General features: G+C 40.2%; 1 protein-coding gene across 1 annotated transcript in view; it reads left to right on the plus strand.

Moving 5' to 3' along the window:
* The window catches only part of DSTYK (dual serine/threonine and tyrosine protein kinase), a 77,139-nt gene extending 60,266 nt beyond the window's left edge, over positions 1–16,873 (plus strand). Inside the window, exons 4-13 of the mRNA XM_061632172.1 lie at positions 733–968; positions 1,276–1,359; positions 2,404–2,580; positions 3,880–4,009; positions 5,785–5,941; positions 6,712–6,844; positions 7,836–7,949; positions 8,819–8,933; positions 10,561–10,695; positions 12,841–16,873. Of these exons, the coding sequence (XP_061488156.1) occupies positions 733–968; positions 1,276–1,359; positions 2,404–2,580; positions 3,880–4,009; positions 5,785–5,941; positions 6,712–6,844; positions 7,836–7,949; positions 8,819–8,933; positions 10,561–10,695; positions 12,841–13,025 (1,466 nt within the window). The 3' untranslated portion in view covers positions 13,026–16,873. The remainder of the gene's footprint in view (positions 1–732; positions 969–1,275; positions 1,360–2,403; positions 2,581–3,879; positions 4,010–5,784; positions 5,942–6,711; positions 6,845–7,835; positions 7,950–8,818; positions 8,934–10,560; positions 10,696–12,840) is intronic.
* Positions 16,874–17,790: the final 917 nt, after the last annotated feature.

Raw genomic sequence — 17,790 nt, forward strand, 5'->3', positions numbered from 1 at the left:
TAAACAATGTTAGCATAGAGTGACCTAATGTTTAGCTAAAATATTTACACTTTGCCGATACTTGTATCCAAGTGAACAAGGTTAGTCTGTCTTGAAATCTATAAACACTTGAATACAGTTTTATAACTGCAGTCAAGAGCATGTTCCAGCCACGTTGTAAACACTTGAATAGCCATATCTACTCAGAGGTGAGTCATCCTGCATCCATTGGGGCTTACTTCCAGGTATAGGATTACAACTTGTCACACTGAACTAAATTGGAAGGAGTTAAGCAAATGGTTAGCTCCCTATTGACATCAAGGGAGCAAAGTGCCTAATTTGGGTGGTATCCAAGAAACGCATGCTGCCAATGCAAGGATTACTGCTTGTGCAACTCTAGTTTCCTCTGTTTCCTTCCCTTGTGCATGCCCTGCGCCCTCCTCATATCTGCTCTGGAGGGCTGGGGAAAACCCTAGAAGAGATTTATGGGGTGTGTATGGGGAGTAGAGTGGGGAATTCCTCTTGTGCAAGTGGAAATCCTTGTGCTGACATAACAGTGACTTAGCACTATTTTGAATATAACACTTTGTCTGAATGTTTCAGAACCAAACCAGGCCAGCTAGTGCTTTAAAAGGCTTACATTGTACCCTAGTTACTAAATTTATTTTGCACTAGTTTTGGATGGCTGCTAATATGCTGGGATTGTGATGTTAGAAAAGAAATATAACTTGAATATTCTCTCATTCCCTCTAGATATTATAATTCCTGAGAATGGAGAGCCTATTAGTTCCAGAGATGTTAACTGTTGCATTAAGCAAATTCAAGAACTGATAATTTCACGGTTAAACCAAGCAGTTGCTAACAAGTTGATAAGTTCTGTGGACTACCTGCGGGAGAGCTTTGTAGGGACTCTGGAAAGATGTCTGAAGAGTCTGGAGAAATCTCAGCAAGATGTTACAGTGCATATTACAAGCAACTACCTAAAACAGGTAAAGTAATACAAAATTACTGGGCTAGTTTTACATATCTCTTTCTAGGATGCTGGCTGTAACCTGTAATCAGAGATAATAAAGTAAATCAGGAAAATAATTGAATTCTTTTGTATTATGAGTCCCAACACATGCCTTCTTTAAGTTGTAATTGTAGGAAAGAACTTGAGTTCATTGCAGTTAGGTTTCTAGATAGATAACAAGGTATCTATCAAGGTATTTTTGTTTCTTAAGGTATCTATCTAGCTATTAAGGTATGGAATTATTTCAGTTTTCATTGTGTTTTTAATGTATTTTCTGCTTACAGATACTGAACGCAGCCTACAATGTTGAAATCACTTTTCACTCCGGTTCAACAGTATCCAGAATGTTGTGGGAACAAATCAAGCAGGTATTAAATATTTTGATAGGAAAAGCTTTCTCATAGTAACCATAATGACACTATTTTTGGTAGCTCTGCCTCTGTCCATATCATCCATTGAGCTGGCTCCTCCGTCAGCTGTCACCTTGTAGCAGCCGTTCTAGCAAGCTGCCTAAGTGGGTGAGATGGGAAGCAGGGCTCATTCCATCAGTTTTGCTGAATGATCAGCTCCATCAGGTGTCTCCTGCCATTGAACTGTTTCCATTCCATTTGGTTATTGTAAGTAGTACCATTTTACAAATTTATTTATTTATTTATTACATTTATATACTGCCCCATAGCTGAAGATCTCTGGGCGATTTATAGAAATTAAAAACAATAAAAACAAATATACAAATTTTAAAACACAAAAACAATTTAAAAACGCAATTTAAAAAAATTAAAAGCAATTTAAAACAAATCAGGCTGTGGCGTGAGTATCTGGATGATATTTAGAGCATTGTACCACATTCTTCAGCCAAAAGTGCTCCCAGAGCAACTAGCGTACAATCCATTAAAACAAAGCTGCCTACAGCCTTACAGACTAAACACAAAAAAGGGAAAAGGGTTAGGGAGGGGAGAGGGGGGAAAGCAAAATCAGATGCTGCTTAGCAATGTCCACAGTCACGATGGAATAAGAGCTAGCTGTATGGAAGAGACAATGTTACAGTACGGTGGGTAAGTTGCAAACTATTTATATTCTCATGCACCTGCTCCCCATCATTCTGATTTCTTTGATTTTGGCCAGCATGATGAGTGACATCTGGTGATGTTCACCCACTTGCGTAACAGAAATCTGCTTGCACAACAGGGCTTTCATTTTTAATTCTTCCTATACAGACACTGAAATCTGCTCTAGAGGGTCTCCTAACCTTTCAGAGCAGCTTTTGGGGCACACAATGAACTCTGGAGGGAGTAGAAGTTCCATCAGGTGAGTGGGTGCCCCCTTGCCCAATGTTGGATCCAGTGGAGGTGAACCTGAAAGTATATATTTTTTAATTTTGACAACGAGATGTATGTCTTCTGCTGCTTTAGATAATACAACGGATTACTTGGGTGAGCCCACCAGCTATCAGCACAGAGTGGAAAAGGAAAGTAGCTCAGGATGCTATTGAGAGTCTTAGTGCATCAAGGTTGGCCAAGAGCATCTGTAGCCAGTTCCGGACAAGACTAAACAGTTCTCATGAAGCTTTTGCAGCTTCCTTGCGGCAGGTCAGTTTGATCCTTATTTATTGCAGTTCTCTTTCCATCAAATGTAGCAATGATTGTTAAATAATTAGCAAGTCAAGCCTGCCTACCCTCATGCCATTCCTTTCCACTAAAAGTTACAACCAGGCCCTATCTTGTCTTTCCCAACCCTTTTAAGACTGGCCGAAATAGCTATAAAAAAGCACAGCAGTCTCCTGTAGGTCTGAGATAATCTAATTTAACATGGAATGGATAAACCTGAGCAAATATTAATTATATGCAATATTTCCAGGGTGACAGATTATTCTTGTAAAACCTTGATGTTAAGGATTTAAACCAGATGTGCGGAACCTTTGTCCCTGTAGCTGTTGTTGAACTAGCCCCAGCAAGCATGGCCAATGGCCAGGGATAATGGGAGTTATAGTTAAACATCTGGAGGGACAAAGGTTCCTCACGCCTGGTCTAAACAGTACCTCCTTTCTTGAAAATGACTGGTGACAGGCAAGCAAGCACGGAATAGAGGGCTGTATGCAACACAACACTAAGTCAGCACCCCATTGGCACAAATATTACTGCTAGCACAACATGATTTTTCCCCTTTCCTCCCCTGTGTACCCCCTAAATCTGTTCTAGGGAATCCCCCAACCCTTCAGAGCAGATTTGGGGAGGGCTCAGGGTGCACAGGGGGTGTTCTATTCCATTGCTTCTGGAAATCCTTGGGCTGATGAAACAAGTTAGTTGAATACCGCTTGTAATGACAATTTCAAAGGACCAATGCGGTGGCTTTAAAAGCAGTTGATGATCCCTGGTAATTACTTTGTTACTTATATAGTATTCCCCAGGGTGGGAAATTATGAGACAGAAGGGTGAGTTGAATTCCCCCTCTACCTCTTCTGGTAACGCTATTGTACTCTTTTTAGCCACTTTGTCTCTGTGACCATTTTGTGCTGTAGTGTTGGGTGCAAAAAGGCCTGCTTGCAGTTTTTATAGTACAGTTGGTTTGGATCTCAAATGGAGAATTCAAAAATTCATGTTCAAATAATAATATGAACATCCTAGGGAAGAAAACCATGTAGTTGATAGATTTTTTTTCAGAAGAAGAAAATGTTATGTAGGATTTCCTAGAGAGAAGCAAAGCTTGGGAAAGAGAATATAGCCCAGCAGGTTCTCCTTGGGCTAACCCATGGAAACAAATATTCTACCAAACCACTATTTTAAACTGGGATCCTCTTTAATTCTTTAGCAAAATGGAAATGGAGAGTGAATTTGAAAATTTGACCTGCAGGATATCAAAACCTTAAATTTGGCCTTATGTCTTGTTAGCTGGAGGCTGGCCACTCAGGCAGGCTGGAGAAAACAGAAGATCTTTGGTTGAAAGTGCGAAAAGACCATGCTCCTCGGCTTGCCCGCCTCTCACTGGAAAGCAGGTCCTTGCAGGATGTTTTGTTACATGGTGAGCATTGTCCTGCCGGTTTCTTTCATTTTATAGATGACTCTTCTGAATTTTCTCAGGAACTTCTTTTTCCAAGAATACAGGTGGATGCTGCTTTTTGATTACATGGTATAGAGTTAGACCATCCTTACCAATCCTGGTGCTCTTCAGATGTGTTTGGACTACAACTCCCATCGTCCCTGACCATTGACAATGTTGTGAAAGTTCCCTCTCCCCATGCAGTGATCCTAATGTGGTGTAGGAACATCTAAGTCTTTCTTTCTTTCTTTCTTTCTTTCTAAAATTTACATAACTGCTAATTGGATGCTGAATTGGAGTTCGTTATTCAGTTATTTACTGAAAATTAAATATGGAGCAAGCTGTGGAGGGCAGTGCTGTTTATCTAGGTTCATGGCAAAGAAGCTATTGCCCAGTGGGCAAAAATAAATTAAGGTATTGGGGTATTACTGTGGTCCAGGAAAACTAGGATAGACCCCCTTCACCCAGTGCCATGCTTTCCAGGATTTATTAAAGAGATTTCTCAAAGCACCTGGACAGAAAAGGGATTCAGAAAGAGCTGTATGTTGGATCGATTCTTGACACATTATTTGTTATGTATTTATTATTTGATTTATATCCAGCACTTCCTCTTAGCAGGAGTCCAAGGCAGCAAACAAAAGCACTAAAAACGCTTTAAAACATCATAAAACTGACATTAAAATACATTAAAACAAAACAATTTTAAATACATTTTTTTTAATGCTTTGAAGAATTTTTTTTTTAAAAAGGTTAAAAACATTGTTTTTTTAAAAAAGGTTTAAAAGCATATTAAAAAGCAATTCCAACACAGAAGCAGACTGGGATAAGGACTCAACTTAAAAGGCTTGTTGAAAGAGGAAGATCTTCAATAGGCGCCGAAAAGATAACAGAGATGGTGCCTGTCTAATATTTAAAGGGAGGGAGTTCCACAGGGTAAGTGCCACCACACTAAAGGTCCGTTTCCTATGTTGTGCAGAACGGACTTCCTGATAAGATGGTATCTGCAGGAGGCCCTCACCTGCAGAGCGCAGTGATTGGCTGGGTATATAAGAGATAAGACAGTCTTTCAGGTATCCTGGTCCCAAGCTGTATAGTCAGGTATCCTGGTCCCAAGCTGTATAGGGCTTTATACACCAAAACTAGAACCTTGAACTTGGCCTGGTAGCAAATGGGCAGCCAGTGCAATTCTTTCAGCAGCGGGGTGACATGTTGGTGATACCATGCCCCAGTGAGCAGTCTTGCCACTGCAAGTGTTTAATGTGTTAAATTAGTCCTAAATGTGAACTTCTAAACACTACTTGTAAAAATAAATTCTAGTTAACTAAGATGTTTCTGGCATCAATAGTAGGCTAGCTTAATGCTATAGTTAATAGTAGGCTAGATGAATGCTATTGTTTAAATTAAAGATCATGCAGAACAAGAACTGAAACTTTATTTATGGATTTAGATCCTTCATTTTTACCAAGTTTGAGGGTGGCTAACAATTTAAATGCCATAAGTGAAACAATAATAAAAGCAGAAACAATAAAACAAATAAAACCAGGAGCTAATAAAAATCCAAATATAAAAAGTGAGGAGGGATTCTTAACCTGGCATTTTATTAGTATTAAATTCCAGTGGTCCTAATTTAAACACTGAGACTCTCCCAAAATGGAAATTCTGTACTATTTCAGACATGTATTACTCAAGGGAATGAATCCTGAGGAAGACAGGAGGAACACAGAAAACAGTTTGATAAAGAGATGTTTATGTTTCAGGTAAACCAAAGCTGGGCCGTGAGCTGGGCCGAGGGCAATATGGAGTGGTGTACTTGTGTAATGCCTGGGGGGGGCACTTCCCGTGTGCACTCAAATCTGTTGTTCCTCCAGATGAGAAGCACTGGAATGACCTTGCACTTGAGTTTCACTATATGAGGTAGGTGGTATTAAACTCTTAACTATAATGAGCATACACTAACCTGGTAGACGTAACTAGACGTTGTAGCAATGAGTTAATCTAGTCTGATGACTGACACCAAATTCCTCTTATGTATGCACAAAGGGTTACTTGGAACCTCCAGTGCAATTCTTAAATTGAAATTATGATGATCTCTATAAAATAAAGCAATGATGTTGAGTTCCTAATTTCTGCTTTTTAGAGAATGGATGACAGATTGAAGCCTAGTGGTACTTAGGTTTGTTTACTAGGCTGGCTAACTTTTGTTCTGAGGCCAGCAAAGCCTTTTTGATAGCAAAACCCTTGCTTTGAAAATTCTGTTAGCCTGTGTATTTATACTCTAAAGCATTAAATTATCTATGCCATCCCTCCCCAGCCTGTTACCCTCCAGATATTTGCATTACAACTCCCATCAGCCCCAGCCAGTATGCAAATGGTCAGGGATGAGGAGACTTGTAGTCCAACAACATCTGGGAGGGCAGCAGTTTGGGAAGGCTGGTCTATGCTATAGCTTGAGACTACACATTTGTAATGTCAGATCTTGCATATCTATCTGCAGTTATTTATGGTGTTAGCATGAAGAATCATTTGAAAATTATGTGTACCTTGCATGTTTTTGTAGTACAGGAGACTGGGGGAAATTGCCATGTCTGTTTGTTATCTAGAAAAGAGAAGTAAATCAGGCAGCGTTACAACGTTCAACATTATCTGTTGATTATTCTTGACTTTTGTGCTGCATCTCTCTCTAGGTCTTTGCCAAAGCATGAGCGGTTGGTAGACCTTCATGGGTCCGTGATAGATTATGGGTATGGTGGGGGTTCCAGCATTGCTGTTCTACTGATAATGGAGCAATTGCATAGAGATCTCTATACAGGATTAAAGGTGAGGAATCAAAATGCTTAAATGGAAAATTGGCAGTATAAATATTTCACCATTTCTGGTAGCTCCTCTCTTATTTCTATGCACAGATGTGTTTGTCATTGTACTTGGACCAGCTGCAACCTTCAACAAATTATTACAGAGTATCTCCAACTGCTGTTCAGTGCTTCAGACAACATGGAAATAGCAGCCTTGTAAGGCTGTTTAGGATTTTATGGGAGGGGAGATTTTTTTATTTTCCACCCATCTGAAAGCTTTCCCCACTGTGCTATATAGTGCTAAAGCACTTGGGTAGCCCTATATTGCTATTGGGGGTGTGTGTGTTAAGCTTCTAGAGTTATAAGCAGAAATGATATCCTGGAGGCTACTATAAGCTGTTAGAGGTTCAGGCAGGCCAATTTCCTCATCTGACACCCTCAGTATCCTACAGCTCCAGAAGGCCACTGAGCATGCTTAATCCTCTTTGGGCTGGCTTAGGGTTTTAATCTTATTTTCACTTACAAACACTTCTGCATACTTGGAGTCCCTTGAGTATACAGAAACTACTGTCTTGGCAGTGAAATGGCCAGCCATAGGCAGGCAAGTTGATAAGCACTGGGCTTGCCAAGTCTAGAATTCTAGTATATTCTGATACTTTTTACTTTAAAATCTTGGCAGCTCTGTTCTCTTCACTTGACACTGTTCCTGATTATTGGTAGGTTTCAAATGGTCTATTCCCACCCGTAGCCGTACTGCATTTTTTGTCAGCAACAGGTGAAATCTAGATTCTGGCTATCATTGTGGGACTAGAGCTGTATGATTCAGTAGAAAGGGATAGGACACAAGCAAAACCACCCTCTGATTCACTTGAGCCTAATGTTCAGGTAGAACACAATGCTAAAGGATCCTTTTTGTTGGAGTTCTCCATGTTATGGAAGAAGCACTGCCTAATAACTGAGATACAAATCCCATTAAGAGATTGGTAATCAGGTGGTGTTTTTTTCTTTTCCCTCAGGCTGGGTTGACATTGGAGACAAGATTGCAGATTGCCTTGGATGTAGTTGAAGGGATTCGATTTCTTCATAGCCAGGGACTTGTTCACAGAGACATCAAACTTAAAAATGTATTGGTAAGGAACAGCTTTTTGTCTCAACTTTTTTCTGATTGCTGAAATGAAATGAGACATTTGTAGATAAATAATAGCCTTGTTCAAGCCATTCCCTGATAATGCATGTCTGCTTTATTATAATAAAAAAATGCAAGAACCACTTTTTTTAAAAAGGGGAGAAAGGCATGAACAAAGTGATCTCTGCCTTTGTGAAGCACAAAACCTATACTTCTCTGGATTTAGAAAACTAAAAAAAAGTAGAGACAGAATGGTCCAAGAGTACAGACTCAAGTGCTGGAGAAGAAACACAGGAATGTCTGGCCTTCATACAACTGAGCCAATTTTTCTTATAAAGTAAACAACCATACCTAATTGACATAGTATCCACAGTAATGTGTTCCTAAACTCAGGAGAAAAATCAGCGCTCAGTCAGGGTGTAAAATTGACTAGAGTAGTTAACAGCTGTCTGTAATGGCCCTTCCAATGAAATGGATTAGTTCAGGACAGACAAAGGACATACCAAGATGTGATGATGTTCAGATGACTACTTAAAACAGTTACAGTATCATAAAAAATAGTTGTACCCATGACCATTAACTAGGAAACTCCAAGATAGCATCTGGTAATCCAAAAGTATACTAGGAACAAACAAAATAGGGATTGGTGATCACTTTTGTGCTCCATTTTTTAATAACTTTTGGAAGCATGTGTCTGGCCACTGTTGGAACCAAAGAACTGGGCTAGGTGATGAACTTCAGTGTGGTTCAGCAAAGACATTAATGATGTGTTAACAATTGGGATTGTTTGTAGAAGATACTTCAAAAGTGATGGCATGTTAGTCTTTTTTAATGTCTTGAGGATTGGGTTTGAGTATTTTGTATCCTTTACAGCTTGATAAAAACAATAGAGCTAAAATCACAGACCTAGGATTCTGCAAACCCGAGGCAATGATGTCCGGCAGTATTGTTGGGACCCCTATCCATATGGCTCCTGAACTTTTCACAGGTAAACCTGTCATCTTAATAGACTAGTTCTCAGATTCTCCATAGCTAATGGGCAATAGGGAGATCTATGACAAATCTACAAATGTACTGTTAGAGGGCTGCTTTGGCCATGAAGTTTGGTAGACACATGCATATATCTCCCGGTGGGGAGGAGCATACGTTCAAGGAGGTAAGGCACATTGAGCTGAGTGGGACTCAATTCTGAGTAAGCATGCTTAGTTTTATACTGCACAACAAAAACCTGAGATACACAGTACTTAGCCTCATGCTCCATGGTGACACTGAAGGCCACATCCCTATACACGCATTATCCCAGGGCTTTTGCACTATGATAAATTAAGATAATTTCTCTGGAGGATATAAGGTGATGTCTTTGTCTTGGCAGGCATAAAATGGAATTGTAGTATTCATATTGCCTACAAAGAGAAACAGGTGGCTGTTGGATTCCAGACCCCACAAACTACCTTCAAAACATTCTTAGATGATAATGTATCTTTGGGTCACTCCTTTGTCAGATGAATCATAGAATAGTAGAGTTGGAAGGGGCGTATAAGGCTATCGAGTCCAACCCGCTGCTCAGTGCAGGAATCCAATTAAAAGTATAGTCCTTTTACACTTCTGTGCTGTTACAAATTTTCACTAAAGGAATAGCTGAACAGATCCTTCTATTCTGTAGCGTGCCACATGGGAAGACTCTGGGTGGGTATGGGCAATAAACATAAATCCTTGGCAACCTAAAGTAAAGCTGCCATCATGTTAAAAGTCTGGCTCAAACACAAGCAGGTCTTAACAAAACTTCCAAAAGGTGCTCATACTTGGACTTCAGTCAAGTCTTCAGGGACAGGAAATTCCCTAAATTGGAGGGAATAGCCACAGAGAAAACCTCTTTGGGCCTATACTGTCAAACTGACATCAAATGTTATAACTAAAGGCTCGCGTAGTGTTGATCCTTGGTGATTGTAATGGAGCACACAGAAGAAATGACTTAACTTGGTGCTAGCATTATGTCAACATTTGGAAATGTAATCCCTTTATCCTGTCCAGAAACTGTGTGGCAAACTCCAGAGTCAAACACTGTGTTCTGCATAGCTGCTTCGACTGTCGTAGCTGGATGGTCAAAGTGCCACAGCCCATGAAGAATATCTTAATACTCTTCCCACTAGAACACATGGGAAGTAATTGTCATTGCCATCAGGTTCCAAGAGGAGCATCACTGATATGGTGACTTCCCACTTGAACCAGTGGACTTGTATGAGATGAGCATTTGAATGTATTTCACGGAAGGGCCGTAGTTCAGTGGTACAGCACCTGCCTTGCATACAGAAGGTCCTAGGTTCAACCCCCAGCATCTCCAGGTAGGGCTGGGAGAGACTCCTGCCTGAAACCTTGGAGAGCTGCTATCAGTCAGTGTAGATGATATTAAGCTAGATGGACCAATGGTCTGACTCAGTATAAGGCAGCTGCCTATGTTCCTAGGTACTTTTGTCCGAAGCAGCAGCATGTAAGGGTAGTAGTCCTGCTGAAAATATGTGAGCTTGTCCTAATTGAGCCCTCCATTGTGCTAGTCTTGTATCTAGTGGAAATAAATTTCTAGATTTCAACCACTATTTCTTGCTCATCTGTCACAGGGAAATATGATAACTCTGTGGATGTATATGCATTTGGCATCTTGTTCTGGTACATCTGTTCAGGATATGTGAAGCTACCGGAGGCTTTTGAGAGATGTGCAAGCAAGGATCACCTTTGGAACAATGTACGAAGAGGTAGGCATGGCTGTAACCCAAGGCATGGTGCAGTGTTGTGAAGGGATGGAGACTACACGGAAGTTCCTGATCTAAATGACAAGCTCTGCTCATGTTGTGGGGCTTCGGGGTCCCTTTCTTTTGACCACAAATCTCTGTGCTGCCTGAAAAGCCAGGCCTGAAACTCAGAACAGCTGCAGAAACCTCCTTCAATGCAGTGCAAATGGGTCACTACCAGCAGAAAAGACTAGTGTGGAGGCACCCAATATCTGTTCATATCTCTAATGTTTCCTGGGATGACAACACTGAAGAGGGAGCAAAGAGCTCCAAGGCAGTGGTTTTTATGTGGGTGAACTGCTTTGTAGCAGACATATCATGAGGCAACTTTGCACAGAAAAGCTTGCTTTGTCGAGATGATTTTGGAGCGAAGCCCATGTGAACAAGTCATCCCACTAGCGCCACCCTCTGCAGTTGCAGAAGCCTGGTAAGATAGTGATGGAGTACTAATGTCCTTGGATCTCCTGGTGCTGAGCCTGCATTTTCACAGTAGGTGAAACATGAAGCAGATAAAGTTGGGTGAGAGAAATGGGGGAAGAAGAAGCAGCCCCTTTAGTCTGTGGTACCAGGCTCCTGTTGTTAACTTCGTTGTTATGTGCCTTCAAGTCAATTACGACTTATGGCGATCCTATGAATCACTGAACACCAAAGTCAGGATCATTCAGGCCATGGTATTCCCAATCTCTATGTATGGATGTGAAAGTTGGACAGTGAAAAAGGCAGATAAGAGAAAAATCAACTCATTTGAAATGTGGTGCTGGAGGAGAGCTTTGCGCATACCATGGACTGCGAAAAAGACAAATAATTGGGTGTTAGAACAAATTAAACCAGAACTGTCACTAGAAGCTAAAATGATGAAACTGAGGTTATCATACTTTGGACACATCATGAGAAGACATGATTCACTAGAAAAGACAATAATGCTGGAGAAAACAGCAGGGAGTAGAAAAAGAGGAAGGCCAAACAAGAGATGGATAGATTCCATAAAGGAAGCCACAGACCTGAACTTACAAGATCTGAGCAGGGTGGTTCATGACAGATGCTCTTGGAGGTCGCTGATTCATAGGGTCGCCATAAGTCGTAATCGACTTGAAGGCACATAACAACAACATGAATCAGTGACCTCTAATAGCCTCTGTCATGAACCACCCTGTTCAGATCTTGTAAGTTCAGGTCTATGGCTTCCTTTATGGAATCAATCCATCTCTTGCTTGGCCTTCCTCTTTTTCGAGGCAACAGCATTCTAGTCCTTTCAAAAGGATGCATGACTAATGCTTAAATGTTTTGTGTTTTTTTAAAACAGCAGTTATGTTAAGACACTTTAAAATGTTTGAGAACTTGCAGTGGTGGGAACATGGAAAATCTGCAAACATGCTTCATTCTTTGGGCAATAGGTTCTGTTGGTTGCTACTTAAATTAGTGCAGCCTGCTGCATAGTTCTTTTTGTTACTAAAATGCATCCTTTTAATTACATGCCTCTCTTCAGGCTTAATCAAACAAGATCTTCCATTTCTTTGAGATGAGGAAGTTCATATTTATTTGAAAGCTTACCAAGCTTCTCTGCCATATAGATGATAGTTGTGAAAATTAGTTACAGTGCATAGTATGTGATTAAAAGACAGGTAGCAGCAGGAGTACAACTTAACAGTGCAATCCTATTCAGAGTTCAGTGGGACTTGCTTCCAGATAAATGTGCTTGGGATTATAGCTTTGACATGTTTCTAAGTGCTGATACTTAAGTTACAGATCTTTTACAATGTATGAGAATTGGCTTGTGAGTGGTCTACTCATGTGAACAGTTTAATGCTGGAGATGCTTTCTTAGTTTCAGCAGCAGCTTCCATGAGTAGTGATCCATACCCTGCTCATGGAAACTGCTTCTCTATCACCTGAATAGACTCCTTATGTAAGTCAATATTTATGCATATTAACAAGATTTATATATATCAGCTCACAGCCTCGTTCATATTGGAACTTTGTCTGGCTTATTTCCAGACTGGCCAGATAAGCTGCTTATACCTCTGACTATTGTAGTTAAAACTGAAGAGGTTAAGATCAAAGGAATTATTTGCCCTTTCAATCAAATAATTCTATTATCTTCTTTTTCCAGGAGTACGTCCTGAACGCCTTGAGATTTTTGACGAGGAATGTTGGCAGCTGATGGAAGCCTGTTGGGATGGGGACCCTTCTCAGCGTCCACTCCTGGGCATTGTCCAGCCATTGCTGCAGAGCATCATGGGCAGGCTTTGCAGGTCGAACTCTGCACAAAACAAAGGGTTAGATGACTCTACTTGAAAAAGAAGCCATGGAAGAACTGTTCTGTTCCGTTCTGTTATATGAGAACACTGGTTCCCACCTTGCCACTGGCAGCTCAAGATGGTAGCTTTTCTGAAGAGACCAGTCACAAATTGGGCGCTTGGGTGAGAGGATACAAAAATTCCATCTCATACAGTAGCCAGGGACATTTATCTCCAATGCACACTACTAATGCAAGTTGCCAGTGCTCCCCTCGTTATTAAAAAGCAAATAAAAATATGGGGAATTCAGGCTTCTTAGTCTGGAAGGGATTTTGCTTATCCTCTTCAGACTCCAATAAAGGAAAAAAACACTGTGTTTCAGAACTCTAGCAGCCAGCACATTTGCACCTACAGCTACAGTCTGCTCCCTGCCTATATCATCCTCCCTGAATTTCACACATGTATGTGGATTATTGGAAGGCATAACGTTGTATTCCTTTCATAGGGAGGGTTATCCAGCTAACCTTTGGATGGATTCTGAGGGGTATAAGCTGATACCGACTTTCATAGTACTTGATATGTTTACATGGAGGGATCAAAGCATCCGTGAGGGGAAGGCCACACTGCAGTGGCAATACCCTAAGAAGTATAAGCTACCTGTTCTTTGTCTTGTGAACCAAGCTCTTTTTGGTAAATGCTTAATAGCAATCCTTGAAACATCTGAGCAAAGATGGCCTTTTTTATTTTTTTACCATCTTGCAGCAGGATGGGTACTCCACCAAAAAAGACTCTGCACATATAGAAATAGAAACAAAAATTGCTAGCAACTACTGTCTGCATGCAATGGACAACTAACAGGCCATGTTTTTAACTACAGCAGTTTTCTTGTTTTGAACCAAGTATAAAGGCAGTGACTGTTTTAAATTCTAATATTGACAGGCATTTTAAAATATTTCTTCAGCTATGTATTTTTAAATCATTCCCTTGGAGAGAACCTAAGAGAGACCTGTCATTATTCCATAGATGTGCATGGTTGCTATGTCTGCTCATCATTTACTACTTTGGGGTGTTGGATGTGTTGATCTAGGAATCCATTGCAGGGACCACAAGGGGAGGACAAGTCCAGAGACCTCTGTAATGAAGGGCTCTTTCCCATGTAGTCTATATGCCCTTGACAGAAAGATTCCTTTGCATTACTTGTGTAAGAATTAGTTTCTTAGTACAACAATATTTTGAGGAGTAGTGAAGACTGAAATGGAGAATGCAACTGGCATAGGTAAGGAAAGAGACCAGTTGCCAATGTTTTTTCCATGTGTTTGGAGAATGAAAGGTGAAACCTCATTTTCCCTCTTTCACATAACAAGACATGCACTGGTTCCATCTTCATAGAATAATTGAGTATGTGTTGTACAAAGCCATTCAAACAGGCATCATATAGTACCTTGTTTCAATTGTACAGCCTCTTGCAGAATTACAGCCTCTTGCCTGTTTACATAAACCACTAGAGACAAAAGTTACCGTGCAATGTTACTGACCAGTCTAGATGAACCTTTCCTGTGTGTGCATTAAAATTGAAAATGTGCTTTTAAAATGATTGCTTTTTACATAATGGCCATTCATTGTTATGTGATGGTCTAAACTGTATTCACGTTTCTGTCCACAAATTGTAGCATCTGGCAACTTGAACTAAATGGGCATCAAGAGCTGCCAACCATGCTCACAGAAAAACACATACATGCTGAAATAGGAAGTCATAGAAATGTCACTTAATGTACTATCTGGGCCACCATTGCAGTCATTTGACAGTGTTATTCATTTCATATCTATTTATTCTGCTACAGTGGCTAGTGGCCTTGTTAGAATTAGGAGGGTCTAGGTCAGTATTTTTGGAAATATAGATAAAGTGTGTGTAAAATTAAAATAAATAAAACTCTATTTGAAAATGGCTTGTATAGCTTTTCCGAAGTAGCTGCTTCCTTACTCTTTACATTGTGCCTTTTCAAAAACTGAGTCAAAGTATTGTGTCAAATTCCACCAGGGAGATCTTCCCCAGACACATCTGGCTCTGTACACTTCCCCATTGTACAACCACGCATGCATTCCTCTGTTAGGCATAAATTTTAAGTATTATGCTGATCAGCTCTGAATCAAATTTCATAGGCCCTGACATGCCTCACAACAGGGATGAGATGAGTTTGCACTGTTGAGTTCTACTAGTTAAAATGTGTTTGACTTTATTAAAACATAAAACCCTGTTCATATTGGCAATGCTACATGGTTTCCTTATGTTACTAGCACCCTTGAGGTCTAAAAATAAAGCATGTATTTTAAACACATGAAATATTTTCACACGGTAGCAATAGGGCCAAACAGGTGCCACCAGGTATCATGGTGGGAATTATGGTGGCTATCTGTGTATTCAGGTCAATTGTAATTGTGAAGGAACTACCACTGGTATCCTACTCCAGTGACTTGATGAAAGCATTAGAAAAAAATGTGTGAGGAAATACCAGTTCTTTCTAAAAAGTTACTGTTGTGCCCGTATACATGTATCTTGTTCTGCAAAATACCTCTTCTCCCCCCACCCCCAAAGGTTACTAGAATCCAGTCTTCATTACCCACTTGGTTCTACACCCGGAATGAAACTTTGTTTACTGAACTGTATTATGCAACGTTTACAAGTTGTTACAGACTTGATGGCTAGAGCAGGTGCTCCAAAAGAGTTTTTTTAGTGCTTGAAACATGATAAATCAAATTAGTTTACAAAACAAGTATACTTGCAGAAATTAGAGCTGGAGGAATCAAAGCATCCATACTGGTGCTGGTATTTGGTGGATTAAAGATGGAGCTATTCAAAGCTGACCCATTGCCAGGCTACTTATTTCTGCTTTGGAAATTGTTCAGAACCTAAAGGCCACGAACACTACATAGGAGTTGCATGAGCTAGAAGCAAGGCTTGAATGCAATGTCACATTGCCATGTTGTGATGCTGGAATGTTACCCTCAGCTTGCTAGTGCATTGCTGCTGCCTATCACATTGCTGTCTAGTGAAGTGGATTGTAGAAGCTTTTGTTTGGCAACTGACTATTTTTTTGTGTCTCCATCTCAAGTACTACTAGTGACTTGACTGTGTACAATGCAAGCTCTTTTAACTTCTTGTTTTAAAAGAGCAAGCTATTCTACCTTTTTTAGCACTTCTGTCTTGTTAGTCCTTCTCTCTGCCCATCTCCTCCCAGATAGTGTTTGGAGTGTCAGGAGCTACTTGAATTTTGGCTCTTGTAGGGCAATTGACTTTTATGGAAGGAACATCAGTACTGCATCCCTATTTAATGTGTTTCTGTGTTGAGCTCCTTTCAATTTTAGAGATGTACATAATGCCTTCCCTGTATCTCCTGGTCTCTTAGCCAGGTGTCCTCTCTTGTTTTTTTAAATCTTAATACTAGCAGATCTGCATTTGAAACTCCCTCAGGGGCTTAAATAGCACTGCATTTCTTGAATTTCTAAAGCTTCCTTTGTTTTGGTTCTGTTAAAGTGATGATCAACTGTCATACTTGGCTTTTGGGGGACATAGAAACCTGAGTAAAGAGTTGTACGGTTCCATTGTAATGCCTATAGATTTTTGTACTATTTTTATTTTTTTTTAAAAACTGATGTATATTAGTATTAAAGGTAACAAACTTACCAACTGTATAGGAAAAGTGCAATAACATGGAAAATGACATGATTAAGAACAAATATTTCCCTTGTATTCTGTTATACTCGTTTACTCTCCACTTCAGCCCCTTCCCCCATTACATGTATTTTTTAAGAGACGTGACTCTGGGTCAAGACTTCATTTAGTGCCATAATAAAAGTCTGTTTTAATGGACAATGGAACACATGGAAGTGCTGTGCTGTATAATAAAGGTTGCATTAACATTTTATGCTGCTTGTGTGGTTTTAATCTTCTAATGAACATAGAAACTGTGGAGTTTTGAATCTGTAACATCATCTGAGGAGTGGTAGAAATAACCCCTATTAATGAATTTGACAGTAGCTATAGTGCCACAAGTCCATGGGCCTGTGCTGATGAATCCACAGCAATACCTTCTCCTTGCCAACTGGGATGGATGGATGTCCTCATGTGTACTCAGTTGCGTTATAAAAGCTACCACGAGGATGTGTCAGGACAACTAGTGCTATGGGCTGAAATACTTCTAGGAGAATTGTTCGGGTGAGTAATCCCAATCTCCATCACATATCATTGCCACCTAATCTTTTTTCCTGTATTATATGGCAGCCTTGCTTGATGATAAAGTGTAATCTCTGGTGTCAACCATTGCCAATGTGTCATATCCAGAGGGGTATGCTGCAGGCTTGTGCCACCTTAAATGCTAAGAAATTTTATTCTGGCATAGTAAGCTTCTGTGCACTAAGAGCCCACAGTAATTGCCTTTTTATATTCTGTCATCTTCATGGTTGCACAGTAGCTTATAGGATTTGGTCAGAATACTTTATTCAATGAGTATTTCCATCTTACCACTGCAAGAAATAGTGTCTGTCTATATACTATAAGGCTGCCATCCTTTCTTACTGTGGTGTTATGCCTGCTTGTAAGCATGGGTGTCTTCTTCCCCTGCACTCCGGACTAACCGTTAAAAGAGATACATTTTAAGGGAACTATAATATACAAAAATGCTCCTGTCAAGTTCACCTCTGTTGTGAACATACCCAAAGCACCTCTCCTAAACAAACAAAACTTAATAGGCCATGTACTGACATATAAATGTCCACAGTTGCCTTGCTCTCCAGCAGATCTTGACAAATGGCACTGATTTGGCAAA

Source organism: Rhineura floridana, chromosome 6 (assembly GCF_030035675.1).
Source record: "Rhineura floridana isolate rRhiFlo1 chromosome 6, rRhiFlo1.hap2, whole genome shotgun sequence".
Classification (NCBI taxonomy): domain Eukaryota; kingdom Metazoa; phylum Chordata; class Lepidosauria; order Squamata; family Rhineuridae; genus Rhineura; species Rhineura floridana.